Raw genomic sequence first — 20,901 nt, 5'->3', positions numbered from 1 at the left:
TACGAGAAATAAACATCTGCAACACTCACCTTACCATCGTAAAGAACAAAATCAATTAACATCGGGGGAAAAAAAAACTCGTTACTGGCGCCATCTAAACTTATCTACCACCATGGGCGGCCGTGTCCTTTAGACTAGGTCTGTATGTATGGTAGGGCTTTGTAATAGACGCTGTAGTGAGACAGTTTGCATAGGTGATCTGTGATTTTACAAGTAGCTGTATATCTATATTACATTTATAGTAAACTATAATTATATCCGCGGGAACCATTGTTGGTGCTGATAGTTTGTCGGTCGTGAACGAGCATTCCTCGTGTGTCTCGAAACTCCGCCTGCACGACGATCGGAGACAATGTTTGCATGTGTACAGTACACAGAAGATAAGGAGCGGGCAGCGCTGCCTGTGGCTCTTATAAGAGATTTCGAGCCACAAAGCACAACTGATTTCAAAAAGGACGACGTTGTCATGGCGTATTGGGCGGACGAAGATGGAAGAGGCGAGAACTTTTACCCGGCCAACGTCACTGCACTCGCGGGTAAGCCGACGCGTCGCCGCCGCAGGCCATTTGCACCTAGAGTAGGGGTCTAAACACGTGGCCCACCATGCTGTTCTTATAGTTTGCCTTCTTTCATTTGAGTTCTGTTTTAATCATTGTCAGACACCCTTGAGGACCTTCTGTGCAAATTGAAGAACTCGCGACACTCATTTCCCAGAGTGATATTGGGAAAGCTGCACAAAGGCAACTTGGTAAGATTTTTTTCAATTATATTTTACAATGTGCTGTGTGAACGCGTACATTAGTTTTGGTTGGTTATGCCAGTGGTAAAACAACACCTAATGGAATATATATATATATATGACTTGAGTGCATCTTGCACATTAAGCTTTTTCGGTTTTTAGCTATATTTGATTCATGTGTGGTTCATTGTACCATCCTCACTATTGCATGGTTTGCCTCTTCGCAGATGTGAATGCTGTGGTAAAAGAAATACCCCTGCACTGCAGTGTGGTACAGTCACAGTGCATAGTTGCAGATAGTGATTGCTCAGGTCATGCTTGCTGGCCAGTCTTTGTCTTTGCACAAACAGTTTAGTAAGAAGGCTATGATTTTGGCTGCTACCTGGCTCCTTGGGAATGTGCATGAGACCTCTCTACCACACATGCACATGCATTGTGTGGCAGAAAGGTCTTTGTTTCTTTCTCTTCAAAGTTTGGTTACACATGAATATTGCAATTATCAGGTTGAGGCACCGAAGAATGTGCACACATTGTACTCCTCCTATCTTATTCACGCTGCATTACCTTAAGGGCTTCTATGTCATTTGTGCGGAATTCCTGGTAACTACATCCCACTAGTCTTTCTTCCTGCTTGGCTGGCTGCCTGGTCTTGGTCTGTCAGGTCGCACATGTTGCATAATGGGGTTGATGGGTCACCGTATCTGCTCTTGTGAGGTTGACAGTGACCAAGTGACCACCTGAGCTTCAGTGTTTCACTGAAGATATGCTGTGCACCCACTCTCTTTGCATGATTGGCACAGTTGTAGTCTTGTTTTTTTTCACACATACTTTGGGGACCATATGGGAATGAAATAGGCCCTTAGTTTTCTATATCATCAACCTACTGGGTTTCTTACGAGCGTTACTTTGCTCCTCAGTTAAAGCTTACATAGCAAAACAGGTGCAGCTGCTGTAGTTTATTGCTGAGTTATCAAAGTTCAGTTCAGCAGTAAAATAAATACTGCACTGCAGCACCATCTTGTGGTACTTTGTGTTGTTCAGGAGAACTTTTCAAGGGATGAAAGATTGGTGTATCGTGCTGTGGCCCGCTAGTATAATTATACACTGAAAACGTTCAAAAGCACTGCTTTGGACCACAAATAATTTGCTAGTGAGGTGTGCACCTGCGCATATTATTGTTCATGATTATTATTATTATTATTACTGTTATAATAATAATTATTACTATTAGCACCCACAATTAGCTGCAAAATTGAGAGCAGAAGTGCAGCTTGGCAGACCATTACTGCTTACTTTAAGCATACCATTTGCATCAAGCCATCGCTTTAGCCTTCTTAGTGAAACTTGAGTATTTATTGTGATGTACTCTTGGCGTCAAATAAGACGTGAAGATTGGAGCGCATGGCCAAACCATAATGGAAGGTGTAGTGTGCACAATCCAGTCATCACCATTGACAGGAGTGCAGATCCTGTTGACAGCACTGCACAAGGATGCTCTCTCTGTGCTGCAATATTTTCGTTTGTGTTCTGGTTCTCTTTTACTTGAATGCAAGAAAACAAAAATAGAAAGCAATGGAAGCTGAAATATTGCAGTATAGGGCGAGCATTATCACAGTGCGACGAAACTGTATGTCCTATCGGTGTCAATTGAAATGTGAACAGCAGCGTCATCTTTTCTTGCTTTCAAATGAAAGAGAACCAAAACAGAAACATAAATATTGCATCATAGGTGGAGCATCATTGTGCAGTGCGGTCAAACTGGATGTGTATGCGTGTCACTGGTGCTGACTGGATGGTACACAATATACCTTCAATTATGCTTTGGTTACGCGCTTCACTGTTTGCGTTTCATTTGATGATAGTATGTTCATAGGGGGTTCTAGCTTCCTTTTCTGCATTCAGTGGCTTGTGCAGTTGTCTACTTGTGCTATTAATTTGTTCTTATTTAGTTTTCCTAAGTGTTGCAATGCTGTTGGTGATAACGCCCTGAATATAAGGTCCCAGATCTTATACATTTGTAAAAATGCTGCATAATTGTGCGGCATATAGCGCGTTAAAAAGACAAGGACAAAAGTGAGACGTGATACACACAGGCGCTTTTTAACGCGCTATATGCCTCACGATGTCTTACCAACAAGCCCAAATCACTGCTTTACTGCATAATTGTATGATACGTAATTGCAAAAACATGGCTCTGGAGGCCATGATGTGGTGCTTTATTGACCTTTTAGAGTGTAGCAGTAGAACTGTTTCAAAATGTGCGGCTGCTACCTTAATGATGGCAAGTGCTTTTGCAATGCATAGAAAGAGGCCTGGATGAAATCAAAAGTTAAGTGACATCTAGCCTGGTCAGGGCAATGTTTAAGTCAAACCCAAACATAACGAAAGGGGAAGAGGAAATAAAAGCTGGCCAGCTATGATTAGTGCCACACTGAAAACCTTATTGCACTACATGTGCCATTTTCTTATTTATTTATCCACCTAAAAGCGCAGTTAATTTCCCTCGTGATTTCTTCAGCTTTACCATCTCTATGGGGCTGCTAAAAAAAAAAGTCAGTTCCCCTGTTTCCTCTCATTCAACCACACACACTTTTGTTGCAGTGGTCAGTGTTGGCTGCTGGGAGAGTCTCTGCAGATATGAAGATAAGAAATAGATCCCGATGCCTGCATAAATGTTCTTGAGGAGATGTGTTGAGTTTTATCTTGCATGCCTTTTTTATGGTTAAGGCTGATGAAGGGCTCTCCAAGAGAGAAGAGAGGAAAAGGAAGCGAGAAGCTGCCAGGAAGGAACTTGGCAACATACTTAAGGCATTCAAGCAGTCGGAGAACTCGGAACTGGTAAGCAATATTTATTTGAGCCCAGCTACCCATTATTGCTGTCAACATTCAAACCTGATGGCGATGCTGAAACAATATTTTGGTTAAAGCTTAAAGTAGCAGTTTACCTTGCTGCTTCATTATCATGTCTGTGATGTGATGAGGGGGCTGTGATTGTGCCTTTTACTTTGTTATTAATAGTCTTTTCTTTCTGCACATTTTCATTCAATATACAGGTCTCTGTAATTTGGCCTTCTGGCAGCACAACATGGCATTATTTTCAACTGGACACGACTAGCATACACGAGACTGCACACATAAAAAAAAGAGTAGTATGCAATATTTAATGTTACTTTCACCTGCTCATCACTAAACCATACAAGGGATTGTTAAAACTAGAAATATTCACTAAATGCCACTTGCATTAGCATGTGCAAATAAAGAATTGTATGTGGTGTGCAGAGGTAATGGCAACACCTTTGTGGGAAAATAAGAATAAAAATATGCATCACTTGCAATGCACAAATGGTGCCAAAGTACGTCATAAGATAAACTGTTGCCTTGATTTCCTTGGCTAGTACAAAATCCTACTTGGTGCTTTATAGGTGGTCATGCATGGAAAACTTGCATTATCATAATCAAGACAACCTGCCATTGCAAGATGTCATTATTACCATAATTTTACCTGACTGGTATATACTGGTATTTTTAGTGTGTGGCTTCCTTTGTGACCTCAGAAGTGACACACTGCATTGAAAAGTAATTGCAGTAAAACAAGTTGTGAGGCTAGTTGGTGCATAGCTATAAAAAAATGAAGCACCAACGGTAACTGCACACTAAGAAGGAAAGGTAAGACAGGACAAGGCGCTTCCTGTCTTTTTGTTCCTTATTAGTGTGCCGCTACCGTTGGCGCTTCATTTTTTGAAAAGTAATGCCACAACATGTGGATGGGTGAGATTTTACGCACCTTTATGGCTGGCTCATGTTGGCCTGTCTCATTTAATACCAGTACAGGTGTTGCCTGGTTTGCCAGAAGTGCACTGTCGATTGGCTGATACACATTTATGGATTTTTATTGCAGCACTGCTAATCAGAGATAACTTGGTGATATCTGGTTCTGATTTCTGGTAGTAAATTATTGGCTTGCATACGCATGCAACTAAGTGACTTCTTCATAGTTCGTATCGTTATTGTATTGTTCATAGCGCAGTTCAAGTATTATTCATAGTTTGCTCTTGAGAAGTCTCGTCATTCTCCCAAGGTTCATGGTGTCATGTATTATTGCAGTTTCAAGACTTTGAAGATGAGAGCAAAGAATCTGTTGAAAATCACACTAAAAGCAAGAAAGATAAAAGAGCTTCCCATGAAATTGAGTGGAAGAAGATGGAAGCAAGAATTGAGGACCTCGAAAAAGAACTACAAAATATAGAAGCTGAGAAAGAGGAGCTTGCTCGGCTGTTGGAAGAGGAGCGAGAGAGGTCTAGAAGGCTGACGGATGCCCTCCTCAACAAGATTGGTAAGTTGCAAGCTCGTGTTTGTGATGAGTGTTGACGTTTGCTGGTATGGGAAATGACCGAGAACAAATTAGTGGACACACAAACACAGACTTCAAGAGTCACTTTATTGGAAACAGATGCACATACAGGCATTCAAAGCATGCTCACTTGCAAACAAAAATGCAATGCCAACACAAAATCGCGTTGAGAAAAAACAGTTCTTGACAAAGCAAGCGAAGGCATGCTCACGCATTTATAATTAGGCTTGCTGTTCGGGCTACTTCAATGACCAGCCTAGTGAGTCCATCTCTGTGTCTCGGCACATCAAAGCCTTTGTTAAACAATGGCTCACTGCCACATGTCTTGCAACAGAGCCAACCAACCACCGCATGCTTTCTTATGTTGTTGCTGTGGTTTCTCAGTTTGTCTTTTAGGCAGTGTTCCATATGGCCTACCTAGAACTTTCCGCATGAAAGTGCAGTATGATGCACAACACGATCTCTAGTTTACAAAGTGCATTTTATTATGCCTGCTGCAGCCAGCCAATAAAGCCTTAAAGTTAGTGCTTGTCTGTGCAATTGCTAGTCCTCAATTTCAGTGCGCTTATACAATTTTAACTCATGTTCGTGTAGCATGACTTTTTGAAGTGAGCTCCTTAAACTCATTATTTTTTAACACAGAAGCTGAGAATGCCTAACAAGTGCCACGCAACAGCGATAACATGTTTCAGTATTCAATGAAAGCAGTAAAAGCTGGGGATCAAAAGGAGAGTGAATAGACACAAACCAAGTAAGAAACATACGTGCAGCTACATAGGCATGCACTGTAGAGTGTCATATAATCAATAAATGGGTGCGTATCTATGAGCCAAGTATAATACAGAAGCATCTATGTTTTGTCTTCAAGGTGCACTGACACAATTATTAAAAATCTATTCTTAAAGCTGCAACTCTATAATAAGGCCTCAGTTTCTCAAACATGCAATAAATCATGAATTATACCACCTTTTAATGCAATTAATTTAGATTGGTACCATATAGAGTACAGCTTATTTGCATACCATTCGTTTGCAAGGGCTCCTCTACACAGAGAAAGGAAATAAACTAGGAGGAAATGTCACATTGCATAGCTGGCCTTTGTAAACCAATTATTCTTGGATCCATACCCTTCACTTTCTCTTGGCCTACCGCATGACCCTGCGCTCAGCAGACTTGGCATTGTAAGCTTGGCTTATGGTAGGTTTTAATCAACATAAAGGCGCCTACAAAAGTGGGATACTGCAGCGGCGTCGCTCGGTATTTTGGCGAGCTGAAGCACGAAACATTGAAACGAGTCAAGCGACATGCCTGCAGATAATAAAGGGCACCGATCGGCTGTCTTGATCCCAGGTGCTGCCTGTAGATGGCGTTGCGATGCAGTTTGCCGTTGCTGCGGCTCCCGTTGTGTGGAGTTTACCACTTTTGTCGGTGCCTGTACATGTGTTTGGGGGCTTTGGTAACTGCCGTGTGATTACTTCTTTGCAACATGCTTATGCAACTTGGGTAGCTTATGCTGGCTTGTACATTTAATAGCCATTGTGCAACAGTGCAGCTACTATCACACTCATTTTATTTTCAGAAGAGTGCAGTTAGTGCGGCAGTGAAAGACAGTAAAAACTGTCTTGACAAGATCACTTGTTGAGTCAACTTTTTTTGGCTGCAATTTTATCCTATGGTGTTCTCTTCCAATTCTTTCATTCCTCCTAGCTTCACTACATGTGCAAATTGTGGTTATGTGCACGTGTTATCACTGATGAGTTGTTTGGTGCAGTGGTAAAAGCACAATGTTATAGAGTTGTGAAAGCTTTTCAAGGCGAGAAAGCTTTAGACGACGAGGAATAAGTTACTGAAGGGGAGGAGGGCAAAGGGCACTGCACATTCTAAGAGACAGTAGAGGGCCAAGCTTTTATTATTACATGTTGAATGTGAACAAGTGGAAAGAATAGGCCACGTGGTGTGCTTCCAGCTTGCGGCAACACGGTTATTTTGTGGCTTGTGAACACTGTATCATCAGGCTCATTTGTATGTCAGCAGCTTGTGATACCATGTGAGCATTGCCTATGATATGCGTGACATGTAGAGAAACCCTTGTAAAAAAACCTTAGGCCAACTGATCGTAGCATTGGAAGAGGATATAATTAGCAATTCTTTGTGCATTTAGGGAATTCTTTTACCATACTATGTTTCTCAGTTCAGCAGTTATCTAATGAAGCATGGAAAACAGGATGCAAAAGTATTGTACCAGTACTCTTTTAAGTTGTGGTAGGCTCATAGTGTGCATCTGATTTTCCAAACTGAGTTCATGGCAGATCATTTATACCTGACATGCTGTCAGTTCCTGGCCAAATATTACCTCACTTCTTGCAATATTGTGGTATATGTGCATGTAGCAGCTAAATCAACATTGCAGGTTATGTAAGGCTTATCAAAAATATACTGTGTACACTGAATGCATGACTGCGGGGCTCATTATCTGTGTTCGGAGCATACAGCTTTGGAAGGTGGGAGCTTCTGTTCTTCATTATTGTAAGCACCATGAGTGGCACAGGAGCCACGTATGCATCTTAGCCACAGCTATGTCCACAGGCACGAGCACATATAAGGATTTTGCTGCACCATGTTGTGCATTATTTGCAGCCATTGGCAAAAGAATGTCTGGCTTTTCCTTGTTTTTAATGCTATTTTCTTAGCTGGTGTTTTATAACAGTAATTGCTTTTCATGCAGAAATTGCTCCCACTGCCAAGACAGCCACAATCTCAAAAGAGGTTGTTCATGAAATCTTGGTGCCAGATGTATCCCCAGGTTTGCTCATCAGCTCTCTCTCACTTGGTTTTCCTGTTCCAGACGTGGCATTCTTTAAAGGGCCCCTCACCAGGTTTAGGCATTTTGAACAGACAAGTGTGACGCATAGATCACTCTGTGGAAACTGTGTCTGCAAAATATTGAAAGCTACACGGTGTAACAGCATAAACGTCACAGAAAAGCTTGCATGCCCTTTTTTTCACGTGAGCTCTGCTTCCAGCCACAGAGTCAAGGTTACATGCACAAATGCCTCTATGTAAGATGCACTGCCTGCAACGTCACCAATTATGGCTTATGACCTTGGTATTTTGCCTAGCACAATGCTGCCACTGGTAGTATGCCACACAGCGAAAAGTGGAAGGGGAAAAAAATGGAGGCAGTGCTTGTGACGTAAATGGGACAAGGTCCCTTGGCTCCAGTGAGGGAGTTGGCTGGTAACAAAAGTCACCTGTGGGCATCAGACATAGCAGAAGGAGAGAGTGCTTACGTTGGCAGTGAGCCCTTCCCTAGGTGATGCCCTGCTACTTGCAGTGCACAAAGAAAATTATCGATTGGACTTGGTGCGGGGCCCTTTAAGCTGTAATTGTTAAGAATATGTTAAAAAATTTGCTTTTTATTTAACCTAAATAACTTCATAAAATTTACTTTTTTGCATGATAACTTCAGGAAACTTTTGACCTCTTAGTTGATTGCAAGTGATTTACATCTGTGTGGCTTCATGTGACAGATATTCAGCGAGACATAATATTTAACTTCGACGCATGGGAAGATGTTAGTCTAACATACGCACAAGATGGAACAAAATGTTGCATGTTGTTGGCAGTGTATTTATCTTATTCATGCAACACACAGGTCCTAGAATTAATTGCTATATTGTCTTCATTGTTGATATGTACAGGTGCACCTAGCTATTACATTGTCTTGGAAAAGGTATGAGGGGTTTGTCTTGACCACTTTGGAACAGCTTCCTTGTAGACATTTTTTTAAAGCATAAAATGCTGTTAGCTCCCATTGTCCGCGACCTTCAAGAGACCTTGAGCCAAAATCGAGCTGTTATCCGGGCACTCAAGATGAGAATGAGACGAGAATGGGGCAAGAATGAAACGAGAACATATAGTGCGCGATCGAAGATCTTTGTTCAATACGCATTCTGTTTGGTCACTGCAACGTCACAAAGTGGCAGTACGCAGAATTTGCGAGAACGGGGCGGAGAGAGAAGCCAGTCTGCAAGTGGTGAACTCCCCGGAAGTCTACTTCACTCGTTTGTCATCTGCTTGCAGAATACTACAGTTTGTAACTATTAGTTTCTCTGCGTTGTCCCTAGGTGGTGTCACGCACAGCGAGGAAAAAACAAAAGGAAAATAAACTGCTGGAACAGTGGCGCGCTTTTCAAGAGCCAACAACATTGCAATGGCTCACTGGCATTCAATGATGGGGTCGAGTTAAATGCACAACCAACGCACTGTTTCGAGAAACAAAACAATGATAGAATTCGCTTCAGTCGAAACTCAGTTTCGCCCCAGTCTAAACTCACGGTCTCTGGTCCCCAACCCTTTGTACAGGACCACATTACATATGCTAATTACTGCCCTTTAAAAATATTGCTTCTGATTTCTTCCTAATGTTTGTTCACAATACCACTCTATCAAGCTGTAACTTCTTGTACGCTGAAGTTTAATTTATCATTTCGAATAGCGATGTTCAAAAAGGCAGATACAGTGCACCATACACCTGAATGTCATCTTTTGCGCTGAAACAGGGTTGCTTGTGCTCTTTTCATGGCTAGTGTTCTATGATTTCCGTGGCACAAGTTTTGTGCCGCCTCCTGCAAGAGCTGGCAATGTGCTGAGTGACCAGGCCGACAGTGACCGGCACGCCTCAGATGGCTGTGAGTAATCGTCGTAATTACTCCAACCCATCTGATTTGCCGGTAGCTGGTTCATGCTTACATCTACTCTCGGTTATGGGAGAGCCAGCATCTTTTTACTGGACTTACTAAGTACAATCAGTCAGATAACAACATCGGGTGAATGCTTGCCATTTTAATGATCCATGCTTTTTGCTGCAGTGCAAAGAAAAATCTAGTGTAGGTGCACGCACACTTAATTGGTGCCATCACAACATTTGTCTGCTGGGCTGTTCTCTGAAGTGGATGCTACCCCTGTAGTTATAGTCATTCGTCTCCTTGCTTTTTCTACATTGTCCATTACAAAGCACTGGACCAACTTGCAAAGTTTTAGCCTACTGCCACAAATGTTTGGTGACAGCTGCATGCCAGTAAGTGAATTTGCAGCATTTCATATACTTGCACAAAATGTTTAACCTTTCCATGCCTATGCGAAAGCTCCACGTGAGTTTGGAACAAAGCAGTTATCATCGCGCAGCACTCGCTTGTTGTCAATTGTTTGGCTGATTGTGCAGAAATGTGTGCATTGCTGCAAATAACTAATGTAATGATGACTTCCAAGGGTGTTAGAGTGATTTGTGAATATTTACTTAATTAAGTCAATTACAGATGATAGTTCCTCTGGCAGCATCCTTTGTAATGCTTCAAGCACCCCTAGTAGAAGTCTTTAAGACTTTTTTTGCAGGATTTGCTTTGTTTTGTTCTTTTTCGTCCAGATAAAAATCATGCAGGAGGTACAGTAGAATGTTTCTCATACTGCTATATTTTTGTTTTAGGTGGTCCACCGCAGTCATACGAAGTGTTGGCGGAGGGTTCAGTGGAAGGCAAGTGAACCCTTGTAATACTCATTACGAGTGTGTCTTTACACACTTCTTATGGTATTTGTGAAGTTTCATTCCATGGCATATGTGTATACATTTTGTTTATGAAATGTTAAATGGTCTGCACTATATTTTTGTTTGTCAGCTGTGAACTGGGGTTATACAACTAGCCCTTTTGCACCTCTGACTAGGAAAGAAGGCCATTTTAAATCAAAACACTATCTTTTGGAGACTGCTGACAAATTTCACACTATGTTGAACCAGCACAACACTGTCCATAATCAGTATTCCTTGCTTTCAGTTCTTGTTCTCCAGAAAGTATGCCATACTTCTCTCTTCATTTCATCTTACACCAAACGTACAGAACCCTAATTATAATCATTGTAAAATGTACAGGGTCGTCCACTCTTGGTATGAACACGGCGCAGCGTGGCTGTGCTGCGCAAAGCGTCAGCGTGCACCACTTGGCCGCGCATCAAAACTAAGTGGAGCAGGTGCACAGGGGCTTGGAGGTGGGGCATTGCGTCGTCTGCTGAAGCGAGGGAGCTTACCATGCTTTAGCATACTACACAGGACATGAAGCCCTACCTCCAAGCCCCTGTGCACCTGCGTCGCTTTGCTTCGATGGGCGGCTAAGCCGTTCGTGCTGGCGCTCCGTGGCGCACGGCCATGCTACGCTGTGTGCGTGCTAAGAATGGATGACCCTGTGCATTGCTCAAATCGTCATTGAAATATATTTAAAGCACATAAAATGCTGCGACCATAACTTGCCCATGTTTGTTCCATTTGGCAGTTTCTAGCATGTGTCAATCAGTTATTCAGCTGGACAAGAACCTTCTCTGGCCTAACAATGACGTGACGCTTGCAGTTCCCTCGAAAAGAATTTGCATGATAGTGGAAATTCTTTCTGCAGAGTCATGCTCTATAAACTTGCAGGCTTCCCCAGAACTGATTTACCACATTCATTTACCTAGTGTATTGGGAACAGGAATATCAAAAAGTACTACAAGTTGAAGTCTGTTGCCATATTAAGGTAATTCCTACATATATAATTTATTTTGTGGGTATGTTGCTTAGGCAATGTTCTTTTTATTATCTTTCTGTAAACTGATCTGCTGAAGTACTCCTAAGTTGCATTGGGAAGTTGCACTGCCTTTCAAATTTAATAAGATTGGACATTTTACAGTACTGCAATAGAAATGTGCTATTAACAGTAAATATAATGCTGCACTGCATGCATTGCTGTGAACACATTTCTTCTCATTTTGCTTTACAGTCCACTGGCATAATTGACAATTTGCAATAAGCAAAGACATACATCTTTCAGAATATTTAAATATTGGATATAATGACCACATTTGTGTGCATCCTGCAGTTTGTTATAAGTGTGTCTAAAGTATGTGCATACTTCAAGTGCAAATAAATAGGGACAGAAGAAAGGAAAACCACATAGGACAAGTGCTCATCCCGTCTGTTCTTCCTTTCTTCCCCGCGCCCTGTTTTTTTGCGCTTGAAGTCAAATATGCATTCTCACAAACTTGCCTAAATTTCCGCTTTGATTGGCTAATTTGTGTACTGATTGGTTAGATATGTGTGCTGTGCAATAACCAGCACCCAAGAAAGACTAATTTCTTATACTTATGTCTGAAGTTGCCAACCACACAATGCACGCAAGCTTGAGTCTGCGTGCCTTCGCATACTCAAGCTGCGTGCAGCTTGAGTATGCGTAGATAATGCGGAATAGCTCGTATGTGTTGAAGGCTGGTGCGAGCGGGGAGATCTGTTGCAGGGAAATATTAGTGCTCGGGCTGCCTTAAATTGCCATATTAGCCAAGCACCTTGCTAAAATCAATTCTCAGGGAGGCTGATTACCGTATTATGTGGAATATAGGTTAGGGCGAAATATTGGTCGACCCCCTTGCATTGAAGCGAAGAAGTCAACATAAAAACTATAAGGCACAAGACTTCGTTTATTTACTGGCGCCGTCAGACCAGTCATCTGCTTATTCATTCGAGCTGTCTGAACTCTCGTCTGAAGACTGCTTCTCACTGGCTGCGACCCACAACATGTCTTCCTTGGTGCCATCCAAGGAGTTGCTAATGCAACACCTCTTCAATGCCCGCACCACCGTATCGTCGGGCAGCGAGCGCCAAGCCTGCAACACTCATGTGGCCACAGTGGCGAGAGCCGGCTGGTTGGGGTCGTCGCATTGGCGCCGGCCATCTACTGATTATACTGTTCACGAACACGGTCTTTAAAGGGCATGTTAAGCACGACGTCCATTGGCTGAAGTGCTGATGTCATACCTCCTGGAAGGACGGCGAACTCTGTCCTCCCGTCGCGGAGTGCCTGCTTCACACCTGTGATCAAGTGCTTGCGAAAGGCAACGAAGACGAGCATGCTCGGACACCGCAGGAGTGCACCGGGTCGCCGATTCCAGAGGGTCTTGATCCAATTGATCATGAGGGCCTCGTCCATATAGCCCTTTTCGCTCACGCAAATGACAACATCCCGTGGGAAAACCTCTTTCGGGAGCGTCTTCCTCTTGAAGATTATGTATGGGGGCAGCTTTCTGCCGTCTGCATCACACACGAGCATCACCGTGAAGCGCGAATGCTCATTCCTCGTTGAAAGAAGCTTGACTTCCTTCGCGCCGTGTTTGCACATTGTGGTGGACGACGGCATGTCGAACCGCACTGGCGTTTCATCAGCGTTGCCGATCTGTCCCTATGCTGCTGCCAGAGACAGATAACATACTGCTGGAATTCCACCAGCTTGTCCTCATATGCCTCCGCATCTTCTGGCAGATGGATGTGCACCGTCGAAGTGCGAATTCCTTGCGTCGCGTGAAGCGACGAACCCAATAAATGGAGCCTTTGAATTGTTCCTTGGACAGTCCGGATTCTCGAGTGATCTCGATAGCTTTGATGCGGATGAGTTCTGCTGTCACTGTCAAGGATCTGGCACGATGCTCACGGATGAAATCTGCCCCCTTGCCTTCAAGCTCCAGGTGCACCGCGTGACACCCGCGATAGGACATCTTCCACACATTGCAGGCAGACAGCTTGACTTTCTGCGTTCACCAGTACTGGATGCTTTTTTCCAAAATGCCAAAGTGCCGCTGGGCGGACATGCTCCCATGCATTTCAGCATATTCGATCACTTTCTTTTAATATGCTGTGGTGATCTGACGTCAAGTACTAGTACTTATTTTGTGGGTTGTCGGCAAATTAGCTATGCTAGGAACGATTGCCGCACAAAAAGGGAAGATGGTGTCGATCCAATTGCATAGGCCGCGTCAATGTTGGGCCTCATCGGTCACCATGGAGGCGATAAAAATGTGGATGCTGGAAAGTCTGCGCTTTTACATGTTTCCAGATGACTATTCAGGTTGTGCCAAGGGCCGGTATATATATATATAAGTCAAGGGGTGACCTTTGAGTAATATTTTTTTTGGAAAAAACGTCGACTTATATTTCGCACTATACGGTAATGTTCATGTGAGGAAGTGCTTTTTCTTTCTTCTTCGCATGGACTTTACATCCCTAAATTTAAAACAGTTACTTTGATAAATATTTAAGAATTTTGAAGCACTGTCGATAGCAATATGAAATGATGCCTGCTGAGACATCTATGTGAGAGCAGGCGCTGGCTCACGTTTATTGTAGATGCAAACCACCATTCCTTGTGAGGCGTGGCAGGCACAAGGCACGTAGACTCGAGTTTGTGTGCATCGGCAAATAAGGCTGCCTTTTCTGTACTCCCGCTGTGTTTGTTCCATTATCGCCTTGATGAAGCATTCAAATTTGATAAGTATCTAGAATTCAGTATGATTCTCAATGTAAAAAAAATGTAGCTGTATTAAGTTGTCACTGCATCCAAATTTGCCCTACAAACTGCTGCCCTCAAGGTTCTAAACAAATTTCATGAATTTTTGATAAGTTTTCTGAAATGCATTATTCACAGCAAAGTATGTCTGCCTCATCTAGAAACTCCACAAAAGTAGTGTGTCGCTACACTCATGCACTTTTAGAGCGCAGCTCTTTGGCGTCCGTTCCTGGGTTTCGCGTCGTCGTCGGCGTCGTCGTCGGCCTCGTAACCAGCTCCGCCCCCCTTTCATCCCCCCAGCGCTAGCAGCGACCGACTGATACCGCTGGATGCCGCTGACGCCGCTAGAGAGTCAAGATAACGTGACTGCATAGAACACCGTCGCCGCCATGCAGAAAGAGTATCAGTCAAAGGCATCAGTCAGTCGCTGCTATCTCTTCCCTCCTCCCTTTATCGTGTTGTCCGCTTGCTGCGCGCGCTTCTGCCCCCATCGTTTGCCGCTGGGTGTACACGCCGCCCCCCTCCGCTTCCGCTTACTGCTGGTTGCTCTCGACGGCAGCGATGAGCCTCCGCTTCGGCGGCGCGAACTGCAGGGTCTTCTCGGCGGCGGCGATGAGCTTCTGCTTCAGCCTCGCTTACTGCTGGTTGCTCTCGACGGCGGCAATGAGCCTCCGCTTCGGCGGCGCGAACAGCAGGGTCTTCTCGGCGGCGGCGCTTAGCCTCTGCTTCCCCCACGGCTGTGACAACCTCGCGAGGCACTTGTATAGATCTCGTCTTTGAGAATCAAGCATTGGTGTACCAAGTCGAACATATATCAGTCTATTTCTCCGACCACAAAGCTTCCTTCATGACTGTCAAGAACTGTTAGTGGAGTCTTTGTTAAAGGAATACGTGTGAAAAATAAAAAAAAATTCTGTGATAGCGCATACATGTGTTGCTCGATTTCTTTGCCTCAATCTATCCAACAGCTTATTTGCTGCGCTCAAATTTCGCATTAGGAAGTAACGTAATCGCCGGTCATTTTTTATAAACAAAATGTTATGGTTTAAAGAGAACTTTATATATATGCTACACCCCCAGTTATCCTTGACAATTACTTTTATGACTTCATTGCAGTAGTGAAAAGTAGTTGTGTATGTGTTGTTGATAGTATAACGGGGAAATTGTCATCCACCCGACTGTAGTATGAAGCTACAAAGGAAACGCGTACGAGCTTCTCTAAACAGAGCTTTGCAATTGAAAAATTCGTCCTTGTCCGGGATTTTCTTCAACTGCAAAGCTTTCTTTCTGAGAAACTCGTATGGGTTTCCTTTATAGCTTCATGCTACAGTCAGGTCGATGACATAGCAGATCACGGTCAAGCATGCACAAACAAGGACAAAGTGAGGAGTAGAAAACACAAGCGCTTGTGTTGTTTACCCCTCACTTTGTCCTTGTTTGTGCGTGCCTCACCGTGATCTGCTATGTGCAACCAGCTAGCCCTAAAGTCGTTGCTCTTGAGGTCAATGACATTTTTTCATCTTGTAGACTTTCCTCCAACTTGCAGGCTTCCCTAGAACTACTTTGCCGCACTCATTTACATGGTGCTTTGTGAAGTTCATTAAAGATGTGTTCAGACAATTGCATGATGTTTTGCTGGCATAGTTATGCAAAAAGTACAAATTGCTTATGAAACTAGAAATTGTGATGCAATATTGTGATTTTCAGGTGCCAGTTTCAGCCATGCACTGGAAGATGAGCTTCTGGACCTGGGGAGGACAGACCAGGCTGATATTGGTATGTGGAATAACTTGCTTAAACTGTGTTTGAATGATCGTTATGGTAGAAAATTCAACATATCTCATCTAGGAGGAGGAGAAAGTTATTTTGTTTTTTACCAGCTGCTTCAAAGTTTGCCAGTTTTCTGCAGATACATCCTTTGAGCCGCAGTTAACATAAAAATGGTTTCACCTGCATTACTAAATTACTCTTCCACAATACCAAAAAGGCCCTCGGTTACTTCCAGAAGACGGCTTAATTTTGATAAGCCAGAAAATGTGCAAAAGAGAAGGTGAGCGATGATGCCTTAAAGTTCCTGCACCAGAGTGTCTGCTAAGCCCAATGGTTAATTGTTTGTGGGTAAAAATCGGCTACATTGTGTTTTAAAGGAGCCAAGCATTGAAAATGGCAAGCTTGTGGCACTTAGGCAACGAAGCCCAAATATGAAAAACAAGAATGTATGCTTCGAAATTAATGATGTCACACTGACATTCTGCCAGTCTGGAGGCAGCATGAAATCCGAAAACTAGAACTTTGACCTTAATTTTTCAACTAATATTCCACCTATTGCATAATTAGTGTCCCATTAATGCATGTTTATCTAGGGTAACCTGTTTGCTGCTTTAATTGTGCTTCACATTTGCTTCAATATTGCTGACTTTTTCTTGTGGGACATTCAGTGACAATATTATTTGCCTCTTCAGATGACAGTTCTCTTGCTGCGTCAAGCTCTGCACCGCAAGAGCCCAAGCTGTTTGAAGTGGTAGATGGGAATGTAAGTTTGACTTGGACACTTCCTTTATGCTGTGCTTTGGTTTTTTATATTTGTTTCATATTTTTAATAATTGCCTAGTAGTAAGCGCTATGGCATTGTTATTTGTTTTATGTATGAGGAGCAATGCATGTCACCTTTTTCGAGTTAGTAGTTTCTAAGCTTTGCTTAGATGTACATTTGTGCCTGATGCTCACTGTGGTTATATTTCTATTTTTTACTGACATTTTTGTTCATTGTGTTTTGGCTGGCCAGTTGTCTTGTGTAAGCACTCTGCATGTTTCTCAAGGTGCATTGAACAGCAAATTCATGCACACTGAGCAAATTTTCTTGCAAAGTAAACATGAAACTAACGCACTTACATTTGTTGCTGGTCTAGTCAGTTCATACTGTATTACGGACCATAAGAACTATGGCCAGTTAGCGCAAATCGACATAAAAATAAGGGGAGGAAGAGGCAAGGTAAGCGCTAACTCTCAAGTGTTTATTGGGGACACAGGTACATTAAATGTATACCAAGAACCTGCGAACATGCATTTACAAGCACGCTTTACAGCACCCACATAATATTTTTTTCAATAAACTGACTCTCCAAGAGAAAGAAAGTAACTGATGTGTTGCTGATACATGAAGCCCCAAGTTTCCTGATGTGAAAACCTTCTGTTAATTCACCTACAGCTGCATCCTTACTTCGACCTATAATCCTGATCTGGTCTAGCCATGGCTCACGCTGATGTGCTTGGCAGCGGGCAGGCAAATGCGTCCTGTCTAAATTTACTCTTCAAAGACAGCTCGTGTTCCCATGCAGGCTCGTTTACGTAGCGCCAGTCTGGCAGACGTTGCTCTTACTGCAAGGTAGCGGTATTCTGTACAGCAGGAGCTTGATGGGGGTGAGCTGGTGTAACATTTGAAGAAAAACAGCTCTAGAGAGATGAGGACGAAAAGAAGAACATTTACAATGGACAGGCACTAAACTTCCAACTGAATACATGTTCTTTTCGTCTTTTCGTCGGTCTTTGAAGAGTAAATTTAGACAGGACGCATTTGCCTGCCCGCTGCCAAGCACATCAGTGTGAGCCATGGCTAGACCAGATCAGGATTATAGGTCGAAGTAAGGATGCAGCTGTAGGTGAATTAACAGAAGCTTTTCACATCAGGAAACTTGGGGCTTCGTGTATCAGCAACACATCAGTTACTTCTTTGTCTTGGACAGTCAGTTTATTGAAAAAATATTATGTGGGTGCTATAAAGCGTGCTTGTAAATGCATGTTCGTAGGTTCTTGGTATACATTTAATGTACCTGTGTCCCCAATAAACACTTGAAAGTTAGCGCTTACCTTGCCTCTTCCTCCCCTTATTTTTATGTCGATTTGCGCTAACTGGCAATAGTTCTTATGGTCCATGATACAAAGTAACTCACAGCTGATATTAATTTTTTTCTAGCACTTAAAATTAATATAGAAACTATGCACAGCACACTTGCCATATTGTTATCAAAACTACCATACAGAAATCATGATTAGTAGTGCAACAACCTGAAAACGTGTTTAGAAAACATTTTTTATTGGGACCCTTCACGGTGGCTCATGGCTAATGGGGGTGTTCTGCTCTTGATCATGAGGCTGCATTCTGAGGAAGATATCTAAATGCAAATAGAAGCGTTTGCTAACATAGGAGAACCGCAGGCGATAAGAATTCATTTCGCCCTCACTGCAGCATCCCTCATCACTCATAGTGTTGCTTTGGAACAATAAAAGCCCGCAACTTAAATTTTTGCCAATAAGGAAAAATAATTAAGTCTGTCAATGAGAGATTATCACCCTGCTGTGTTTTCCCTTGTTATTGCCTGACTGAAAAATTTTACAATATGCTTTGTTTTCATACTTTTTCATGCTTGTAGGTACACCTTGGGCCAGGCTTAACTATGCCTGAAAACAAACTGTCATTCATTATGAAGGCTGGCCACGAGATGAAAGTGGCCAGGGAAATGGCGCGTTTTTTTTGGACGGTCAGTGAGCTGAAGATTCGCTCATTGACCGGCCATTCTAGCTGGAAAAATTCTGACACCGGAAAGCAGCAGGCGACGCCTGATAAGGTGACTGCCATAATGAGTAAGTAACACTGCACAAATTCATGCCCCCTTTTAGTGTCTGCAGTATCTATGAACGTGTGCTTTACAATAGCTGGAACAGTTATATACGGTTTGCATACTGGTTATATGATGGTTTTATTAGCAAATGCAACCATGCTTTCGCAGCCAAAGAGTGTGCTCGCACAGTGTATTACAAAAGTGTGTTTTTTGCAGAAGCTTGCAGAATTTGCAAACTGCTACGTACATTTTCTGAATTATGTCCAATGGTTGAGCTCACTGCTGGTATTGCATAAGCGACAATATGGGTTCGAACATCTTTGCATGCATAATGTGACGGTTTGGTGAAAGTAGCCTTATATAGGGACATTAATTTGTTGCATAATTCCTTTTACAAAGGCTGTTTGCATGTAGACTTCAATACAGTAAAAGCTTGTTAATTCGAACCGCAAGGGGAAGCCGATTCAGTTCGAATTAACGAAAGTTCGAACTAACGAAAGTGAAGGAGAGCAACAGTACACTGCGATTTGGAAGCAGTAGGGCATGTCAGAAATATGGCGTGTCAGAAAGTGATGGCGTGTGCCGCGGGCACACGCCATCTTCAAGTCGAAGCTCTGGGTCCGACTGTGCCACACCACCGATGTCCACCGAAACGAACGTTAGCCGAGGCTTAACAGTATCACAATGATTCGCGACGGCCGATACCTCCTAAGCTGAAAACAGAGGTGCACAACCGATGAAGACTGCCGAGACAAAGACGCTGAACATGTGAAGGTGGCGAAGGCCCTGATTCGTTGGTTCTTGATTGCAAGCGCAGCTGCGACGTACTTGATTCGCTGTGTTTTGGCGCTTGCCGTGCCATCTCGGCAAAACATTTGCAGCTGTACAAGATTTGCAAAGCCTCCGAGATTCACAACGGCCAAGAAGTCTTGGAGATTACGTAGAACGGAGAGGCGGCAGCCGCCACTGCCTTCTGGCTGACCCCGTGTCGGTTAGATTTTTTTCCGATTTTGCCATCTCTCGCCGTTCTCTCCGTTTCGGAGACAATATAGCCTTGTGTGTAGGCAGTAGGCGCTTTTCTCTGGCCGTGTGCCAGGTGAGCGTAGTTCGAATTATCCGTGAGGGAACCTTCTTGCGTTCGAATTAACGGACTTTTTTATACATAGACTTCTGTGGAGCTTGGCCGGACCAAATCGTACAGTTCGAATTATCCATAAATTCGAATTATTGAAGTTCGAATTAACGAGCTTTCACTGTATAGTTACTTGATTGTCATGTGTGTTTTAAATGTAATCTGGTGCATACATTTTTCAGATGTAGTGGAAAAGCTGATCGCAGAAACTCCCAGCGACATCCCCGGAGGCAAGCGGCGGGCGCAAGCTCGGAAAGCGATCCGTGATTTGTTTGCAGAGAGCGCTCGAATAGGCCAGCGCTCAAAAACTGTGGCTTGAAGCGGCCTATTTTAATCTTTTTATCAAATAAATAACTTCCTCAGAAATTGATGTCATTTCTCATACATTGTCATGATGCGGGTGCAAGCCATGTGCCTTTGCTAAAATGCCATGGCTGAGCACACCAACGTCCCAGTGTGCTGGCGTCCCAGTGTGCGGGCGTCCCAGTGTGCGGGCGTCCCAGTGTGCCGGCGTCCCAGTGTGCCGGCGTCCCAGTGTGCCGGCGTCCCAGTGCGCTGGCATCCCAGTGCGCTGGCATCCCAGTGTGCCAGTGTCCCAGTGTGCTGGCGTCCCAGTGTGCCGGCATCCCAGTGCGCTGGCATCCCAGTACCCCAGTGTGCCAGTGTCCCAGCATGCCAGCATTTACTGGGCCCATAATCAG

The 20,901-nt window shown here is 43.4% G+C and overlaps 1 protein-coding gene across 2 annotated transcripts; it reads left to right on the top strand.

The window, feature by feature from the left end:
• The first annotated feature begins 163 nt into the window (after nt 1-163).
• On the top strand, nt 164-20,593 carry LOC142564016 (BEN domain-containing protein 5-like). Of its 2 annotated transcripts, XM_075674820.1 has the most exons (11): nt 164-536; nt 660-748; nt 3,467-3,577; nt 4,844-5,072; nt 7,816-7,893; nt 9,680-9,781; nt 10,576-10,623; nt 16,157-16,225; nt 16,912-16,982; nt 18,880-19,090; nt 20,383-20,593. In XM_075674820.1, exons 1-11 carry the CDS (start codon nt 353-355, stop codon nt 20,517-20,519), a joined length of 1,329 nt encoding a protein of 442 aa, XP_075530935.1. In that variant the 5' UTR covers nt 164-352; the 3' UTR covers nt 20,520-20,593. The 2 variants fall into 2 exon arrangements, with proteins under 2 accessions (XP_075530935.1, XP_075530936.1); XM_075674821.1 differs by lacking the exon at nt 9,680-9,781 and having other exon boundaries at nt 20,383-20,592.
• The last annotated feature ends 308 nt before the right edge of the window (nt 20,594-20,901 follow it).

Source organism: Dermacentor variabilis, chromosome 11 (genome assembly GCF_050947875.1).
Source record: "Dermacentor variabilis isolate Ectoservices chromosome 11, ASM5094787v1, whole genome shotgun sequence".
Classification (NCBI taxonomy): domain Eukaryota; kingdom Metazoa; phylum Arthropoda; class Arachnida; order Ixodida; family Ixodidae; genus Dermacentor; species Dermacentor variabilis.
This window is presented reverse-complemented; position numbering and strand designations above follow the sequence as displayed.